General features: G+C 41.5%; 1 protein-coding gene across 1 annotated transcript in view; it reads right to left on the reverse strand.

Annotated features, from left to right (window-relative positions):
• VAV1 (vav guanine nucleotide exchange factor 1) overlaps nt 1–19,976 on the reverse strand; it is a 40,082-nt gene that overhangs the window by 11,144 nt on the left and 8,962 nt on the right. Inside the window, exons 2-15 of the mRNA XM_074203704.1 lie at nt 16,005–16,121; nt 14,786–14,844; nt 14,429–14,497; nt 14,059–14,167; nt 13,849–13,944; nt 13,679–13,747; nt 9,267–9,370; nt 8,635–8,734; nt 2,221–2,316; nt 1,862–1,930; nt 1,372–1,458; nt 1,192–1,277; nt 333–465; nt 11–120 (exon numbers count right to left, since the gene is read on the reverse strand). Coding sequence (XP_074059805.1) covers nt 11–120; nt 333–465; nt 1,192–1,277; nt 1,372–1,458; nt 1,862–1,930; nt 2,221–2,316; nt 8,635–8,734; nt 9,267–9,370; nt 13,679–13,747; nt 13,849–13,944; nt 14,059–14,167; nt 14,429–14,497; nt 14,786–14,844; nt 16,005–16,121 — 1,304 coding nt within the window. The remainder of the gene's footprint in view (nt 1–10; nt 121–332; nt 466–1,191; nt 1,278–1,371; nt 1,459–1,861; nt 1,931–2,220; nt 2,317–8,634; nt 8,735–9,266; nt 9,371–13,678; nt 13,748–13,848; nt 13,945–14,058; nt 14,168–14,428; nt 14,498–14,785; nt 14,845–16,004; nt 16,122–19,976) is intronic.

Raw genomic sequence — 19,976 nt, forward strand, 5'->3', positions numbered from 1 at the left:
CAGTTCTCACAGAGCCATCTCAAACTGCTCCATCCACTTCTTCTTCAGTTCTCTTGTCTTAAAGAAGAGTTCATAGCCTTGAGTGCCCTGGTCCTCGATCAGGAGAAACATGTGGGTCCACTGGGGAGGCCAGAGAAAGATGGTTAGGTCTGGATCCTGAGTCCCATGACCACCCAGCTCTTCAGACAAATGGTCACCCATGGACATTGTCGGCCAGGGAGTTCCCACCTTTGGCTGCTTCCTCTCACCAATGCCCCAACTTCCACCCCCACCCCCCAACCCCTTCAGCAAGCAGGTGAGGCCAGGAGCTCTGGCACTTTCATACAAGGTACCTTCTTGTTATCTCGATCCCCAGAGGAGTCATCTCGGACCTGGTAGTTGGGCAGATTCACAAAGTCCTTTAAGTCATAGATATCTCCTCGCCTTTTACAGATGAGCAGGGCTTTGTCCAGGAGGAAGGCATACCTGGAGCAGGGAAGAGGAAGAGCCCTGATCCCTGAAAAGCCCCAGGGATCCAGGCTCTATGGGGTATAGGGGTTGGAGTGGGGGAGTTGTTTCTGGGCCCTGGGGGTACTGGGAGCTTTATCAATTCTTCCTCCAGCCTCACGTTCATTCATTCATTCCTTCATTTGTTCAATCATTCACTCATTCAGTCATTCATTCATTCAATAAGCTTTCATTATACACTACTATGTGTAAAGCTTTCAGTATACAAGACAAAAATGAAACCTCCTCTGCCCTTAAGAGTCTCCATTCACTCCACTGTGGGGAAAACTACATGAACCCAAGTATGTCCATACAAGGTACATATAAATTATCAACAAGCTAATTTGTAGACACTAGTAACTGGGGGGTAAGGGGAAAAAAAGCTTTTAAGTAAAAGAAAAAGTAAAGAAAAAGTAAAAAGAAAAAAGTAAAAAGTAAAGAAAAGCTTTTAAGTAAATAGCCCTTCACCTAGAATCTATAAATTCCAAGGATTCCATGGTCAGATCTCAAGGGGTCCATGGACTTGGATTGAACAAAACAACCTTTATTTTACCTTGGTGGGTTTTCTTTGTATTCATATGCTTACACATTTACAAATGAATGCTTTCAAGGTCCATTATTAACATAATTAACCCCTGCTCCAATAAGAGATGGTATTTGGGAGCCTGGGAGGAAGCTGGGGATGCCAAGAGGCAGAGCTGTTACCTGTCTATCTTGGATCTCCTCTCAGATGTAGAGATCTTGAGCTCTCCGTCGATCTTGGGCCGTCCGTAGGTTGCCAGGTTCTTGGTCTAGGCATGGAAGAGGGGAAGAGTCCTCTTGCTCACCTCCCCAGTCCAGTTCCCCCCAGGAGTGTCCCATTCTGTCCAAGGTCCCAGTCCTCACCAAGTGCTCAATGGAGAGCTGGAAGTTGGTGATCTGCTTCAGGGTCTCATTGTCTCTCTTGACCTCATTCACACATTGGGCCAAATCCTGGGGATAAAGAAGACAGCTGAGTATGGGTAGTAGGGGTCCTCAAGGGGAAGAGAAGGTTGACTCAAAACCCCCAAAATCTCCAGAAATAAGACCCCGAAGGGACCTTCAATAAATTATCTAACTTAAATCTTTCATATCACAGAAGTAGAATCTGAGACCAAGAAAAAAAAAAGTGATTTGACCAAGGTTACACAGGTAGGTCCATGCTCTCATAGGAGTCCTCCAAACATGAATTTATCACTCATTTTGCCTACACGAGTGGTTTCCTACTATCTGAGTCTTATGCCTGTGTTGCTCAAGTTATCCCCCAATACCAGATACTGTCCCTTTAGCGCGCACGCGCACACACACACACACACACACACACACACACACAAACACGCACGCTTCTCTTCCTCACCCTCATGGCATCCAGTGCCAGTCGCATATTCTCTTTCTCTGTGGCATCTGTAGTATGCTTCACCAGCTCCTGGAGGAGGTCAAAGGTTCAGAAGTAAAAGAAGGTTATAGCTTCCTGCCCTAAATTCTTCCGTAACTCCCCCAATTATCTTATACCTTTCTCTAAGGAATCTGATTCATGCTGGATAAGGTGAAACAATTTCTCTTAAATTATTTTTTGTTCATGTTCCCTGCCCACCTCACCCCCAGCCAGTCACTCAGCTGCCCTGAGCCACCCAGGCCCCTATTAATTGAGGTTGCTAAATCACCCCATTCCTGGACAGGGGCCACCCCATGATGTTGGGAAGGTAGAGAACTCACCTGAAGGAGGAGATGGTATTTAAGTACCCTCTGCATGGGCACCATGAGGAGATCTCTCAGAGTGAATCGCCCATTGTTTGCTCTCTGGGAACATTCCTGGGGGGGAGGGGGGAGACAAGCCCAGAGCCAGGTTAGGTGAGTTCACACCTCACTGTGCCTAACCATCTTCTGGGAAAGAAGTCAAGTGTTTGTCTGGCTAAGAAGAGGGATCCTTGCATTTCCAAGTTCACCCTGGGAAGCCACATGTAGGTTATGGGACAAAGAACTTTAAGCTGTCAGGAGAGTGAGTCAAATTCCAGTTGTCATTCCTGAGCGGTGGCCTGGCACAGCAGACTGTTTTGGTCTTGGAGCCAGCAAGATGAAGGGTTAGAGCTGTGCTGAAGTCAAATTGAGCCCATACCCATCAGTTTAAAAAAAAAAAATCTTCAGAGTAAGCATTTTTACATCTGGGAAATTCCACAAATGCTAAAGTCAGGACTCAATTTAACAATCAATTCTAGACTAGTGGTATAGAACTGAACTGATGGCAGCACATTGACTTAGAAAATTATTTATTAACATTATATTAACTTTGTTAAGCATTTCCCAGTTACATTTCTTTGGTGCAGATGTCCTGGGAGGCAGCCCACAGGTAATATATTAGAAACCTCTAATCTAGATTTGAAGTGATAGAAACAGGCAGCTTGGTGTCTCAGTGGATAGAGAACCCAACCCTGGAATCAGGAAGACCTAAGTTCAAATCCAGTCTCAGACACTTGATACTAGCTGTGTCATCCTGTGTAAGTCACTTAACCCTGATTGCCTAACCAAAAAAAAAATAATAATAAAATAATAAAGTGATGGTAAAAGTAAATAAGGCAGATTAAATTTAACAGCAAGAAATGGGTATGGTTGGTTGGGGTTTTTTGGTTGATGTTTGTTTTGCTTTATTTGAGAACTGGTTGGTACACCACTGCTACCTGAGTATAAATATACTGACAGTTACCAGCTGTTTGACCATAGACAAGTCACAGCTTCATCTCTCTGAGCCTCAATTTTTTCATATGTAAAATAAGGAGGCTAAGAACAATGCTTGTAGTCTCTCTCACTAGAAGCCAGAGGGCTCTTATGAGGTTCAAGTGAGATAATGTAAGTAAAGCTCTTGGATAGCCTGAAAATGTTTATCAGTTATTAGTCCAGCTGTGTGACCTTAGGCAAGTCACTTCCTTTCCTCTGAACTTAGTTCCCACATCTGGAAAATGGAGATCATGATACTTGTCTTCCTCAAGATCTGTTGTGAGGAAAGTTCTTTCTATGTGGAGAAGTGAGGAATGCTGACAATTATCACCATGGTGCTGTCTAGAGAAAGAGCACTAGATTAGGAACCTGGGAGCTCTATTATTTACTAATGATGACATTGGGCAGTTTATTTAAATTGGGCTTCATCTGTAAATTGAAGGGTTTGTACTACATGGCCCCTCCCATTTCTAAATCTTATCAGTTATCATTTATAGAATTTGGCAATTTTCCAAAGGCAACTCAGTCCATTCTGCTGCTTTTCCAGTTCAAATGCAGTGCCAGTTTATTGTCCAATTCAAATTCTAAATACATGTGCATATATATGTGTACATGTATAATGTGTTTGCTTATATGTGTGAATGCCTATATGTGCATCTATATAAAACATACAGATAGATCAGTTCTATAGATTTTGCAACCAACTGTATATGTTAGTCAATATGTGCTGTTTAATATTTGACAGTCCTCTGGCAGTATTTAATAATTGTCCCTGTCCTCTTCATCCATTTAGTTTTTCTGGGTGGATAGTTAGGACAAAGTATTTTGAAAGGTTATGGATCTCCTCCAAGAGGTTTGATACAATTAATGCTTGATATAATTAACACGTCACCCACAAACAGTGGCATCTGGAGTTCAACATCCCATAGGAAAATCCCTCTTCAACATGGACTTTGAGCTGGAGTGCTTCCACAACAGTAGCAAACCCATTCTCTGAGTGTACATTTTTCTATTTCAGGTGTCACCTTATCTTAATGATCACAAGTTGGTCAAACAAGGTTATCCGCTGTCACATCTTTCAAGGAATCTTGTACAATGTTGACCAATGCATAGGAGACATTTTGTTGGAGAAGATGCCTTAAGTCAGCATTTTACTTTACTAAATCAAATACTTTTTTATAGTCAACAAACAAGGGAGATGTCTATCTTTCACTTAATTGCATGATGAAAAAAAATGTGGTCTGTGGTGGAATTTTGCTTGCAAAAGTCTACCTGGCCCCTTCTAATAATTTCATCAAGAATATTCTCAATGCACATACACATATGCATGTATATGTAATATGTGTATGTGTGTTGAGGGTAAAACACACACATATAAAAGTAGGCTTTGGGAGTTTATTGTTCTCTCCATCTTCTTTTTTTTAATATTACTAAGGTCCAAGTTGCTATTGTTTGGTTTTTCCCACCTACATACTGGTATCTTCACTTCTTTCAGAAACTTAAATTAATTAATCCTTCAATCCTATCATCTTCAACTTGGACCTCTTCTGGAAATACTTGTTCTAATTCAGTTGATTTGTCCATCTATGTTTCCTTTCCTGGCATTTCTTCTTTCTCCTTAAGTACTTCTGGGAATGAAATACCAGAGTCATGGCTCTATTGTCCTTGATGGTAAAAAGAGTGATGTTTTGTTGTTTCTGCTGCTGTAGTTTTAGAACCACTTCAGATCTTTTCCATCTTCCACTTGTTTGTTATCTTCTTTTCAGTTTCATTCTTGGGATGGCTTTGTTTAGTGAGTTTCTTATTACATTATCTTTAAACTGGTTTTGCCCCCTCCACTTCCTCTGTCCTGAACCTTCTCTTTCTAGGTATTCTTATCATATATTCAGCCATCATCTCTATACAAATTATTCTCAGAAACAACTTACATGAGCTGATGCAAAGTGAATTGTACTGTGTACAAAGTAACAGCAATATTGTAGGATGATCAACTGTGAATCACTTAGCTTTTCTCAGCAATACAGTGACTGACCCAGGACACACTTATGGAGAATGTTACCATTCTCAGAGAAAGAGTTAATGGTGTCTAAATACAAACTAAGCACTCTTTTTTACTCTATTTTTCTTGAGGCTTCTTTTTTTGGGGGGGGACTATATGTTTTCTTTCACAACATGACTATTATGGAAATGTTTTACATTACTACACATTTAAAACATATCAAATTGTTTGCTTTCCTCAATGGAAGAGTGAATGGGAGAGAAGTAGAACTCAAAAAGGTTTAAAAATGAATGCTAAATTTAACCCCATTTGCCTTGCAAAAACCTAAAAAAATGAATGATAAAAAGATTTTATAAATAACTGGGGGAAAATAAAATACTAAATGAACTTTTAAAACTAACCCCCCAAATTATCCCCAGATATATCACCAACCCTCTTTTCTTCACATGAATTTCAGTTCTACATCTCTAACTGCTTGCTGTATATCACTATCTCAGAACTCATTATCACTTCCTATCACTTCCATTCCTTCTCATATCTCCATTTCTATCAAAACACCCCCAATCTTTCAGTCACTCAGGTTCACAACTTAGGTGTCACTTTCAACTTTTCACTATCACTCATTCCCCCCACTTACATATATCCAATCAACTGCGTAGTCTTAACAATTCCACTTCCTCAAGAGCTCTTTCAACTGCCCTTTTGTCCTTCTCTATTCACACTAAAATCACACTAGTGTGAACTCCAATCATTTTTCCTTGACTATTATACTAACATCCTTACTGGTCACCCTTTACCAGGTTCTCCCTCTTTAACCCACCCTCTACCTAGTTATTCAATTGATATTAAATGTCCTATGCAAATTAAATTGACTTATAAGTGAATATTTTATAAATCCTCAGTAGAATGTAAACTCATTCCAAGTAGACATCACTGCATTCTTGGTACTTCTATCCCCAGCACCTAGAACAATACCTAGTATTCGGTAACCATTTAATAAATACTTTTTAATTGCCTCTAATTTTTTAGACTTTACTTCTCATTCTTCTCATCACTTCTCTGAAAGATTTCACAAATCAATCTATATTCTAAAGCGGCATAACCTATGGATGCCACATTATTCCTCTTGGAAAATTAATCAAGTATTTGTTAAGGCACTTTGTAGACTCCTTTCATGTCTTTTTAGGATGATTGATAGACATATATATGAAATTATTACAATTTGTGTCTAGGACTTTCTTCTATGCATGTTTCATTGTCATCATTGATCATTTGTTCGACGTAATGCAAAAACAAGAGACATCAATAAAAATATTTTTAAAAGTCTTGTTATGGTTTTATCAAGTTTGAGTTGGTTTCATTATACAAACATATCTTTTCCATACTCCTTCCTTTTAGAGTTATATGAATTTTGATCTTTGCTCTAACATGTTGGTGGTCTGACAATACCCAGATAGTTAATAATTCAGAGATGACTCCTCATATCAACAATAAGTCATTTCTCTCTGTTAAATAAGATAACTTAGGGGCAGTAGGTGGTACAGTGGATAGAGCACCAACCCTGGAGTCAGGAGGACCAGAGTTCAAATCCAGGCTCAGATACTTGATACTTTACTAGCTGTGAGACCCTGGACAAGTTACTTAACCCTGATTGCCTCACAAAAATAAAAACATAAAGTTTCCTTTTCTGAAATGCTAGTCAGTCTATTCCATGGCCAAAGTCTTTCAGTACTTTCCCCAAAGAAAGTATTTATGATCCACACAAATAAGGTTTTTCTGTAGTCTGCCTGACATTGACCTTTCTCATTCTTTACTCCTAAACCATATTTTCCATCATAATTTTCATCATCTTCATCTATTCCCATCTTTGCTTTGAAGTTTCCAAATATCAAAGTGTATGTTGATTTAATTTAGGAAGTTTTATTGGTTCTTCTAGAATTTCTCTTTCTCTTCATTCTCAAGATGTTGGTGTAGTTGATGCATGGCTAAAACCAATTCCACCAGCACCTTTATTTGTCTTTTAAAAAAAACCCATGAGCATCATTCTATCCAGAGGCAACTTCCTTCTTTCTTCTGGTTTTCTCTAGGGTGAGAGTGTCAAAAGGGATATGATTCACTTCCCTTCAGTAATATGTACCCTTGTTAATCATTGGACAAGGATCTCACTTTTATTGCATCACTGGTCAAGGGAAAAGTTTATTCAGGCTATTAAACTTTTATTCTTCCTAAGTCTGCTGCCTTTCTTGATGTGCTATCGCTGTCACTGCAGAAGCAGGTGAGAAATGAGGGCCATTTTGTATTTTTGTTTCATGGGTGGCCACAGCCAAAGAATTCATCCTCAGTTGTTTAATCTTTCCAGGTTCTGCTAGCTAGTTCCATCTTCAGGAAGCAGACACAATTTAAGGTCACACTCACAATCTTTCTTGAGAAACAGAATCAGACAGAATTATGCTTTGCTGCCTGGAAAGATAACTTGGAAGACCCCCAAGTTACCTTCATAGCACAGTGAGACATCAGAGGGAGACTTTAGTAAAATGGACCTCTTCCAGGAAGAAGAAAAAGGTCCCATTCATTTGCTACCAATACTGTCTGATGGTGTTCTTGGATGGCTGTAAGACAAGGAACACTACAGTCTCTGAAGAATTGAATATGAGTGCCATTACCCTGAGGGCAATGAACAGCCAAAAGGTAAATGTGACCAATTTTTTTTGGTTAGTAATACATTACCAACAAAGAATTATGAAAGAAGAATAGAGTAGGGGTGGCTAGGGGGTACAGTGGATAGAGCAGCAGCCCTGAAGTCAGGAATACCTGAGTTCAAATCTGGTCTCAGACACTTAGTAATTACCTAGCTATGTGGCCTTGGGCAAGCCACTTAATCCCATTGCCTTGCAAAAAGAAATGAAGAATAGAGTACTAGGAGTTATCAAAGAAATATATGAATGAAAAAAAGAAGATATAAGTTAGAATAAGAGAGAATGCAGCTCTGAATTTGGAGTCAAAGGAGCTGAGTTCAAAATCTGCCTCTTTTACTTATTCCTTATATGATCATGGGCAAATCACTCAACCTATTTGGATCTGAATTTCTTACCTACAGAACAAGAGGGTTGGTTGCTCCCTTGGTACCCTCTTAATGTCAAGGGAAATTAAGAAAGGCTTCCAGAACTTTGGGTGGTCTTCCCATGGTGTTCCACAGAAAGGGAGGAACCATATAAAAAAGAATTATACAGAATGAACAGGTGTAGATGGCTTGCAATCTGCATCTTGGGAGAGAATACTATATTGATAAAACCACAGAACCATTTAGATATTTTGAGGTATTGTTGTTATAATTATTGTGAGATGGGGTACAACTCAGTCTGGCCACATGGTTATTCCTACCAGTGTCTCCTTCCCCACTCCACTCCAAGTACACTAACCTCCAGTTTCATCTGCACATCCTCCCGAGTGCTGGCCACTCGGTCCAGGTGCTTGCTGGCTGATTCCACCTGACTGCAGTAACGGCCATAGACAAGGAACCTGCAATGGGAGAAAACCAGGGTTGTGCTGGCAAATACAATCAGTTTCTTAGGGGTGTAGAAATGTGTCCACAACATATTTTTAAGTTAAATCTGTTCTTTTAGCATTTTATCTATCACATTCTTAAGTCTAGACAATTAACAAAATAATAAATTAAACCCTAATTGATAATGTTTGCCAATTTCCAGTGTGAATGCTCATGATAAAAATTTAACAATCATCTCTCAAGAGTTGAATTTCCCCTAGCACATCTCTGAGAACCCAAGGGAATTTCAGTGCCTCAGTCTGGGCATCTTTTCTCCTTATCCTGGAACTTCACTGAGACTTGGCGTACCTCCATTGGACTATGGAGGAAGTTAAAGCTCAGAGAAGGCAAATGATTTACCTAAAACCAATCAGTGAATGAGTCAGTACTAGAATTCAGATCTATAGCCCCATGGTGGTTGGTTAAGCAGGAGACACTAGTGGCCACATAGCATTTGCTTGGGCAGAAGTAGTTCCTTTAAAGTCCCCTCCCCCCTTCCATCCTCACCTTTCCTTATAGTTGATGAACACCTGATAAAGATCTGGAGCACCATTAGCAGAAAGTGCTTCCTTCAGGTCCCTCAGGAAGCTGCTGTGGATACTGAGAAGGTCCTGAGAAGAAAATACAGAATCAAAGAATCGAGGTAATGGGAAGCCCAAAGGTCCAAGAGCCCAGAGATATCAAACACAAGACATGGGACACCAGATAAATATGTAGTTGGTAAATATTCAACAAAATAAATAAAAATATAATCGAATAGTTGAAAGTTGAACACTTGAAAGTTCATATACTGCTGGCAGGGATCCTTATGCATGGATTATTGGTCTCCATTTCTATTTGAGTTTGACAGTTTTGCTCTGGCACAACCCATATATGACTACAAATCTACTCCTAACATTCCCTACAATTAATTATCCCCTCTCCTTCCGAAGACTTCTATATATTGAGAAACCTCCTACCCTCACTTTTAAAAAGTTTTGATTGTTAAGAATTTAAGGTTTGGGGCAGCCAGGTGGCACAGTGGATGGAACACCAGTCCTAGAGTCAAGAGGACCTAAGTTCAAATTTGACCTCAGACACTTAATTAAAAAAAAACCAGAATTTAGAGTTTTTTTTCCCCCTTCTATCAATCAATAGACCTAAATCTATCTCTAGGCAGCTTCACTTATTGCATCTAGTTCTGCCCTTTGGGGGCTAAGCAGAACTAACAACAGCAACAATCAATATCTCATTTTTATATAGCACTCTGTGGTTGGTGAGATCTTGACCTCTTCCACAATAGCCTTGGATTTCTTACGGTCTCCAATCTTCTCTTCATTTCTCCAGGTTAAATATCTTGGGGAGAACACTGAATTTGACCTCAGAGGAATGAGAGAACCAGAGTTCGCACCTGCCACTTATTCCCAAGAATGACCACAAATCATCTACCCTCCCTAGACCCAAGTTTCTCATCTATAAAGGGATTTGAACTAAATGACCTTCAAGGTCCTTTTCAACTTATGGCATCAATTTCCCCAATTAGTCCTAAATGACCTGGTGTGCTGACCCTTTACTCTTCTAGTGGTCCTCTGGATTTATTCCAGCTTGTTAATCTTTCCTAAAATGAGAACACTCAAAATGGAATACAGTGTTTCAAATGTGATGTGATCTGATCAAAGCAGAGGAATACCATTGTCTCCCTTCTCCTGGACAATGTGCCTCTCTTAATGCAGTCAAATATAATATCAGTTTGCTTTTGGCAGAGGGGTGTGAGAGGAATGAGGGGAGGGGAGGACCAGGTCCCTGGAGTATATCAGTTGATTTATATTGATCTTGTCATTCACTAACATCTAAGTCCTTTTCACATAAACTGCACTTGAGCAGCTTGGTTTTTGAACCCCAACTAGAAAACTTTACATTTATCTTCATTAAATGTCAATAAACAGATATGGGGATAGATAGGAGATAGGGGGTTGATCCTGAAGTATGAGGACTCCTTTAAGAACAGGTTAAGACCAGGAAAGAAAAGATCAGTAGGTGCTCAGTGGCTAGAGCCCTCAATTTGGAGTCTGAAAGACCTGAGTTCCAATCTGAACACAGGCACTTAACTGTTTAACCCTGGCAACTGCCATTTGTCTCAGTTTCATCATCTATAAAATGAGAGATGTAATAGGAGCACCTGCTTCCCAGAGTTGTCATGAAGGTCAAATGAGATAATATTGTAAAATGCTAAGCACAGTATCTAGCACTGCTTATTAAATCTATATCTGGGGCGGCTAGGTGGCACAGTGGATAAAGCACCAGTCCTGGAGTCAGGAGTACCTGGGTTCAAATCTGATCTCAGACACTTATTAATTACCTAGCTGTGTGGCCTTGGGCAAGCCACTTAACCCCATTTGCCTTGCAAAAAAAAAATCTATATCTGAAATCATTGGTAACCTTCGATCCCATAAGGCCCAGAGCAATAGTTACTTTGATGTGATATTCCTCAAAAGGAATCTACACACACACACACACACACACACACACACACACACACACCACATACATAGATGACCAAGTTATAGGTTCCCTAGCTCACCATCAGGAGCTTGCCATCAAAAATTTCTTTGTCCTTCTGAGATCCATTCTGAGCCCAGAGCACCCTTTCTCAAGACCTAAGAACAAACTAAACCTTCAGTTCTTCAGAACAGGGCCCAGAGACAGGAACAAAATGACTTGGGATTTTCCTATAGCACTCACCCTGAGTGAGGCAGAAACTCCTCCTTTTCTGTTCTTATCCTCCTCTTGGGCCTCTTTACAGGTAGGTTTCAGTCTTCCTGATCTTCATTCCTTGCTTGGCTTCTGTGTTCCCCTGCCCCCATTTTTCTCCCTAATTCTTGAATATTCATTCCTCCACTGTCTTCCCCTTAAATAGAAGTTGCTTCCCAAAGTTCCTTCTGGGCTCTCTTCTCAACCTTCTTGCCTTCTTCATCTCATTTGTTTTCTAGGCCCCATTAAATGACCCTACACAAATGATTCCCATATATAAATTTCCACCCCAACCTCTATCTCAACTCCAGTCTTCTAACTTCACCATCTGAAGATACCTCCATCTGAATAGGACCATAAGATCATTCTAAAAGGGCTCTTAAATGTCATCTAGCACAACCCCCTCATTTTAACAAATAGAGAAACTGAGGCCCAGAGAAGACAGGTGATTTGCTACAGTCATAGGGGTAGTTAGGTAGAGCAGGGATTATTATGAACCTGGATTCTCTGACTTAATCTAGCAGATTTTCCACTGTACTACACTGACATACTCTTAGCATCTCATCCTTGACATGTCCAAAACTGAACTCATCATCTTCCCCTTAACATCCTTCCTTCTCTTTAATTCTTTTGTCAGTCTCACCAGATTGCCAATCAGGCTAAAAACCTCAGAGTCATCTATGACTCTTTGCTAACCTTCAATCCCTACATCCAATCAAGGCAGTGCCCATCTCTCCTATCTATTCCCTGCCTCCATTCACACTGCAGCTACCCTAATCGTCACTTCCTTGGACCATTCTAATAGCCTCCTAACAGGTCTCTCTGCCTCCAGTCTCCCACTCTCTTATCTATCATCCACACAGCTACCAAAAAAAGTTTCCTGAGACACAGACCCCCATGACACAGTCCCCCTCCTTCTCAAGATATTTCAGGTGCCTCCAATCTTATCTTACACAATCACATTCTCACTCCCAATGTTCATCCTCCCCTCTCCATCTCCCATGCTTAGAGTGCTTCCTTCCCATTGCCCTGTGATGAAGTGACTTCTTTCCTTCAAGGTCCACCCATGTGCCCATTCTACCACGAAGCCACCCCTGACCCTCCAACCCCTACAAGTGAAAGTGATCCCTCCCTCCTCAAATTTCTCGTAACATTTTATTTAACCCTTCTTGGCAGCCACATCACAATTCTTTATGGAACTGACTCCTCCCACTTCCTTGCTGCCCCTATTAACTTGTAGTAAACTCCACATCATAACGATCTGGGGCTACATCCAGGGCTTTACACAGAGTAGGGGCTTAATAAATGTTTGCTAAATAATAACAAGTACCATTAATGCAGCACTTCTCTGTAAAGCTGTATGATCTAGTATATCTAATGTATCCTGGGCATATTGTTTTTACACATAGTGGTTTGCATGTTGTCTCTCAGCTCTCATAAGACTGTCCAATCTAAAAGCAGACACCATCTGTTGCCTTTCTTCAGTACAGTATCTGGTGTTTTTGAGGTGATTATGGTTAAATAAGTGACTTGTCCAGGGTCATACAGCTAGTAAGTGTCTGAGGCTGGTGCTCTATCCTTGGAGCCACTTAGCTGCCCCCCCCCCAGTATGTATTTAGTACATTTATTTTTTTAGGGTTTTCTTTTGGCAAGGCAATGGGGCTAAGTGGCTTGCCCAAGGCCACACAACTAATTATTAAGTGTCTGAGGCCGGATTTGAACTCAGGTACTCCTGACTCCAGGGCTGGTGCTCTATCCACTGTGCCACCTAGCTTCCCTATTTAATAAATTTATGTTGATTTGGTTTGACCCTCTGAGGTAAATATTACATGTATACTGTTCTACCTATTGATAAGTGAGGCCCAGAGACTCCAAATAATTTGCCCAGTAACTAGGCCCCATTGAGTGACCCTACACAAATGATTCCCACATCCCAATTGCCACCCCAACCTCTACCTCAGCTCCAGTCTTCTAACTTCACCATCTGAAGACACCTCCATCTGAACCTGTTAGTTTCCCTCAGAGACAGGATTTGAACTTGTGTCTTCCTGACTCTGAGTCAAGTATTTGGGACATCTTAACATGCTGAATGAAAGGTAGAAGTAGTGAATGAGTGAATGAATGAGTGGGACAGAAAAGGTGGATTAGAGAGACCTGGAAAGATTCAGGCAAGGGCAGGCTAAACTCACCTCCAGGTTGATAAAGATAATCTCAATGTCTTCTGTTCTTAGGAACCGCTGTAGGGGCCTCAGGAAGTGCTAAAGGTTGAAGAAGAGAGAAGTGAGCTAAAATAAGAGGGAAAGGTTCTGCAGTCAGTCCAGACAGACATTCCTTAGGCTACCCCAGGTCAGGTGCCCACCTGCTGGATGGAGCCGAGGGTGTCAGTATATTTCTCTTCTGTCTGCTGAATCTCCCGGAGACAACAGATTCTCTTGTCCAATTCGGTCATCTTTGGCTGAGAAAGAGAGGAAGTATACACACATTTTGGAGGTCCTTCTAAGTACTGACTTGGGGGTCATTTATCAGCCCCAGGACAGAGGGGCTGATACCACCCATACCTCCAACTTACCAGCATGGGTGTGGGTTCTGTCCGCATTAGGTCTTCATAGATTTCATCTCCCTCTGCCTCCTCATTCTCCACACAGTCATACAGGTCCTCATCTTCCTCCACGGTGTCACTTAGGAGAAGGCATGCTCATCATACATGATACCTCTCTCCTCTAGTGCCCAAGTCTAGGGTCTAAAGTGGCCCTACCAAATCACCTTCTCTGGGAAGCCTTCCTAGATTTCTGACAGCTCTATCTAACCTTCCTAATATGCTTTTCAGGCCTCCTGGAGGGTAAAACTGCACCTATGCTCTTTCTATCAAAGAATTGTGGAAAACCTATACTGGAAAAGCTCCCTGGTTTATGATCCATCTCCCAGCAAGGGTCACTCACTCAATCTGATCTGACAATCCACTGTAGATGTCATCATCCCCAAGGTTGTCTTCATCTGTGGGGAAGGGCCTGGAAAGGAGAGAGACAGAGTTGGAAAAAAGAGGCTGTGAAACATTTCCTGGGCAGTGAAATGAAGTTATATCCCTGTTTCACATACTTCTGCATATTCTGGCTACAATCATCATCATTACTCATATTTATATGCATTGTAAGGTGTGATCAAAAACCCTATAAATACACCACAGGACAAGAAGAAAGCAGCCAGAAGGTCAACTAGGTGATGGGAGGAAATGGGGCAAGAGGAGGGGGTTAGAAGTACAGTGGCTACCATCGAAAGAAAAAAATGATTGAACTCACATGATCCCCTTGTTCTGGGCAATCATTGTCCATGACAGCGCTGACAAAGTGTAGATTACCTAGACATGAAAAAAGACTCAAAAATAAGAATCCAGATAAGTCCAACCTGATAACCAACCTTAGCATGAACACCATGAACTCTGATTAACTCTTAACCCTGGACTCCCCTAGAACTTTAATTTCAAGTAGTCCAGGATTCTGATCTTTTCTAGATTCTAGAATTTCAGTCCCTTAAGAGTCTAGAATTCTAAACTTCTAAGATCCCAGGAGACTGGGGTTTTAAAATTCTATGAATGTGGATTTTTGAGGTTTCAGGATTTCCCAATTTTAGAGTATCAGAACTCCTAGAGTCGGGGCAACTAGGTGGTACAGTTGATAGAGTACCAGCCCTGGAGTCAGAAGGACCTGGGTTCATATGTGATCTAAGATATTTAATACTTACTTAGCTGTGTGACCTTGGGCAAGTTGCTTAACCCCACTGCCTTGCAAAAAATTCCCCCCCTCAATAAAAAGAATTCTTAGAGTTCCCAACACAGTTATCCATTAACTTTTCACCAGGAGACAAAACTGCAAAAACCTTGGAGGCATATAATTTGAAACTCCACTCCCAAAGTTCAGCATTCCTTTGCTAGGACTACAAATAACCCAGTCTTTCTTCTTCCTTTCCTGACAAGTCATGAATCCTGAACATCCAAGCTCAAGCCCCTCTCCTTTAGGAAGCCTTGTTTAATTGAACTCTCCCTCAAACCTACCTCTCCAAGTTTCTGATGCCTCCTTTACTAAGAATTGCTTTTAACTGATCCTTCCAACTCAATTAATCAGTGACTTCTTTTTCTTCAACCTCCCGCTCCTCCTTACCCAAATTAAGGATCCCTGTTTTCTCTTTCCTATGGAAATCCCCACTGTACCTCAGATCTAGCTCTCTCCACTCATACAGAGTAGGTGAACTTGAAGTTTACACAATTCAGTTTTTTAACCCAGTCATCTTCCTTCTTTGGCCACTCCTCCCACCCCATACACATATACATTGATAGTTTTTTTCCAAACTTTGGGATCTTGGGCTTTCATTTGGAGGAGGTAGGGAGTACTCAGTATTAGTGATCTTTAGATTGTTTCTAATATCCCTTCTAGCTCTAAATCCTGCCTGCTAAGGTCAGCTCTCTTGGTCCTAGAGAAAAGACCAAGGGACCCAGGGAGGGACAGAATTCAAAAGGCTTACCTTCCCAAAGTCCTGCACATCAAAGAGGTCAAAGACCTCGAAAAGCTGGCTTCTTCGAAGGCCAAACTTCTCACAGCAGGCTGACAAGAAGGTGCGGATGTTCTTGAGGCAAAGGAACTATAGGAGAGAGAGAGAAGTAAAAGGGATGGGGGCAAATGAGACCTGTACCTGATGCTGCCCCCCACCCTCTCCATCCCACCCAAAACTTAGCAGGAAGTCTCCTTCCCAAATACTCAAGCAGCAAGATCATGCCCCTTATGCACAAAAATATCCACAGTGGCATTTTATATTGTGTCAAAAAAAAAATCTGGAAGTAAAACAAGAGGTCTATCAATTGGGGAAAGGCTGAGGAACTTCTAGCCTCTGAATGAAGTGGAATATTATTGTGTTTTAAGAAATTATAAAAGAAGGGATAGCTAGGTGGTGCAATGGATAGAGCACCAGCCCTGGAGTCAGGAGTAACTGAGTTCAAATCCAACCTCAGACACTTAATAATTACCTAGCTGTGTGGCCTTGGGAAAGCCAATTAACCCCATTTGCCTTGCAAAAAAAAAATAATTACCTGGCAGCATGATCTTGGGCAAGTCACTTAACCCCATTGCCTTGCAAGAACAAAACAAAGAAAAGAAAAGAAAATCTCTCCAAAAGGAGAGATGTGAAGGAACCCAGGGGGAAACACATATGGAATGTTGCCGAGAAGTAAGCAAAACCAAGATAATTCATACAATGACTGCAGTAACGAAAACTTAGACAAAAAAAAATGTTTTGTGAAACTTCAGATCTGGGACCAGGCAATGCTTAAAGAAGGTTCAAACAAGGACCCATGGACAAAATGTTTCCCACCTCCTGATAAAGGAGTGATGGATGGGCTGCAGGGACAGAAATGGGCAGACATTTTTGGATGTGCCCAATGTGAGAGTTTGTTTTGCATGATCACATTTATTTGCCATGAGGGAGGATATCTAAAGGCTTTGGGGGAGGTGGAGTTGGTAGTGACGGTGATATACCAACAAAAAAATGTTCTGAAGAAAGCAGGAGATAGACAAGAAGGACAGTTTTGTTATTATAGTGCTCAAATTAACAATAATAATAATAATAATAATGACAGCTAGCATTTTTAAGTATTTACTTGGGCCAGGGATTATAAGTGGTTTACAAGCATTAGCTCATCCTCAAAACAACCTATAAAAGTAGTAGCTATTACTGTCCCCCATTTACCAGTTGAAGAAACTGAAAAAAAAGAGTTAAATGACTTTTCCAAGAGTCCCACAGTTAATAAGTGTCTGAGGTTGGACTTGAACTCAGGTCTTCTGAATCCAAGTCCATCCATAGGAACACTGACATATTGTATGCTTTCTTTAAAAAACAGACTGTGTAATGGATTGGTTCACATATAATCTTCTTTTCTGTTCTTTGTATATCGAAATGTTCATGTTTGTTAAGTTCATAATAAAAAGATAAATTTAAAATAATTCAGATGAAAGGTGACCTTTTAAGATCTCAGGCTGGCCAACACTCAAGGCCCTCAGAATCATTCTTAACTCTTCCCCCTCCCTCATTTTCAAATCTGGACAGTTGTCACATTCTGCCACCCTAGCATCTCTCATATCTTTCTCAAGCCCTGTCATTTGTCTCTTGGACTATTGCATTAGCCTCCTCCTCAGACTTCTCACTTCCAGTCTATTTCCTCTCCCCCATCTTCAGGTGCCAAACAAGTTCATAAAAACACAAGTCTTGGGGCGGCTAGGTGGCACAGTGGACAAAGTACTGGCCCTGGAGTCAGAAGTACCTGAGTTCAAATTAGGCCTCAGACACTTGAGTTTAAATCTGGCCTCAGATACTTAATAATATGTGGCCTTGCGCAAGCCACTTAACCCCATTTGCCTTGCAAAAGCCTAAAAAAAAAAAAACCAAGTCTGATTGTGCCATTGCCCTGATCGAGAAACATTGGTGGCTCCCTGTTTCCTGTGGAATCAAATAGATATAACTTCAGTATGTAAAGCTCTTCACAGTCTTTCCTGATTTATTGTATATTACTCTTCATCATTCATTTGATCATGGAACATTCTAAGTCCCTACTGGATGTCTTAAAATCAGCTGGACTGTCTTCCCTCTTCCCTCAGTCTCTTAGAACCAGATATATGCCACCCCGCATATATGCCACTCCCTCCATACCTTTCTTTATTCACCCTCCCCAAAAGGAAGAACAACCCCATTAAATGACTTTGTATTTTTTATGTATTTATAGGAGAGGCAATGTGGTCTTGTTCAAAAACAGAGAGTTCTGCTAAATTAACACTTTTTCCCTTTCCTTTCTTAAGTCTAAGTGATCAAAAGAAAAATACATCAAGTTCTGATTTTTATTGTTATTAGATTTCCAAAAATCCAATAATCCCTCTTGTGGGAGGCCTGGAGCTGGCTTTGGCACGTCCCTGACCTTCTGCCACAGCCTACACTAGGTGGGGCTCAGATGGCTTATTTAATATCTCAGGGCTTGAAACACTTGTTCCCCCCCACCCCCAGAAAATCCTTTACCAGTAGTATAGGAAAAAAAATTGATAGACATATATGCGTTGTTTCAGCAGATACAGTCCAAGTTTCTGGAGTCAAGGACTGGTTCCTTTTTAACCCTATAACCTCAGAACCACAGTGCATCTAGAGGCTGCCCTGGAGTCAGGAAGACCTGAGTTCAAATACAGTTTAAGCTATTTATTTACTAATTATGTGACCCTGAGAAAGTCACTAACTCTCTCTTTGCCTTAGGTTTCTCATCTATAAAAATGGAAATCATAAAAGCATATTTTACATGGTTGTAATATTTATAAAATAACCAGAACATAGGAGACACCATAGAAGTGTTAGTTAATATTATTAGGTTCTTATTGGAGAGGAGAGGGAGGACAGTAGAGGGTCTAGGTCCACTCATTTCACCCAGACTTGAAGTGAAGAGTCTATTCAACAGTCCAGTCTCACCACTGATCAGATTGGGAACCCTTCCTTAGATAGTCCCCATATTGGTACCATTCTTAATATGGACACCCGATCAATTGTAGCCCAGCCTGTATCTCAATCTCAGGATGCCGGAACGCAAAAGTGATCCACCAGCCTTAACCTTCCAAGGAGCTGGAATGAGAGGAGAGAAGAGAGGAAGAGGGGAGAAGGGAGATGAGGGAGACAGAGAGAGTCAGAGACAGATAGGTAGAGGGATGAGGTTGAGAGAAGAGAGTCGGAGAGACAAAGACAATCACATACATACGGAGAAAGAGAGACAGTAGAGAAGAGACAGATGGAGAGAGAGAAGAGACAGAGAGGAGGGAGGAGGGAGAAGAAAGGAGATGGGGAGGGGAGAGAGAGAGAGGCTGGGTAAGTTCCTCCTTGACCTCTAGAAGATGAGCTGATAATCAAAAGCCTATATACAGATCCACTGCCCTGAGTCCTGTGACCAGGAAGCCAAGACTCAAGGCTCGGGGCTCCCCAGGTTAGCTCGGGGTTCCCTGGGTTAGACCTCACAGAGAACTTTCTCACTAACTCTAACTAGAGTGAGGGTGGGAGGCAACCTCGCAGCCCAGATCCCACAAAGGAAGGAAAGGGGGAAAGCCATCTTTCTATCCAGGCTCAGCCGCCTACTCCAGGCAGGCTTCCGCTTTAGAAGACCTTCCCCAGGGGGAATGTGGCCCAAACCTGGGGGGGGGGGATTGGGAGGAGAGGAGGTTACCCATTCACTCCCCATCAACCACCGCCCTTGGGAGCAAGGCCGGAAACAGGAAATGACAGCCCAGAATAGGCCCTGCCTAGGGGGGAGGCCCCTTTCCGCCCCTAAACCCCCTGCAGCTGCTGTCTCCCTCTGAGGTCACGACAGAGCCTGTCTGCCTGACCAGAGAGGTCGTGCATGCTGTGCATCATGTTAGCCTTTGGACCTGATGCCACATTCTAAATTGATGATACTATGGACCCACATACTTTCACCCCACT

Source organism: Macrotis lagotis, chromosome X, assembly GCF_037893015.1.
Source record: "Macrotis lagotis isolate mMagLag1 chromosome X, bilby.v1.9.chrom.fasta, whole genome shotgun sequence".
NCBI lineage: Eukaryota > Metazoa > Chordata > Mammalia > Peramelemorphia > Peramelidae > Macrotis > Macrotis lagotis.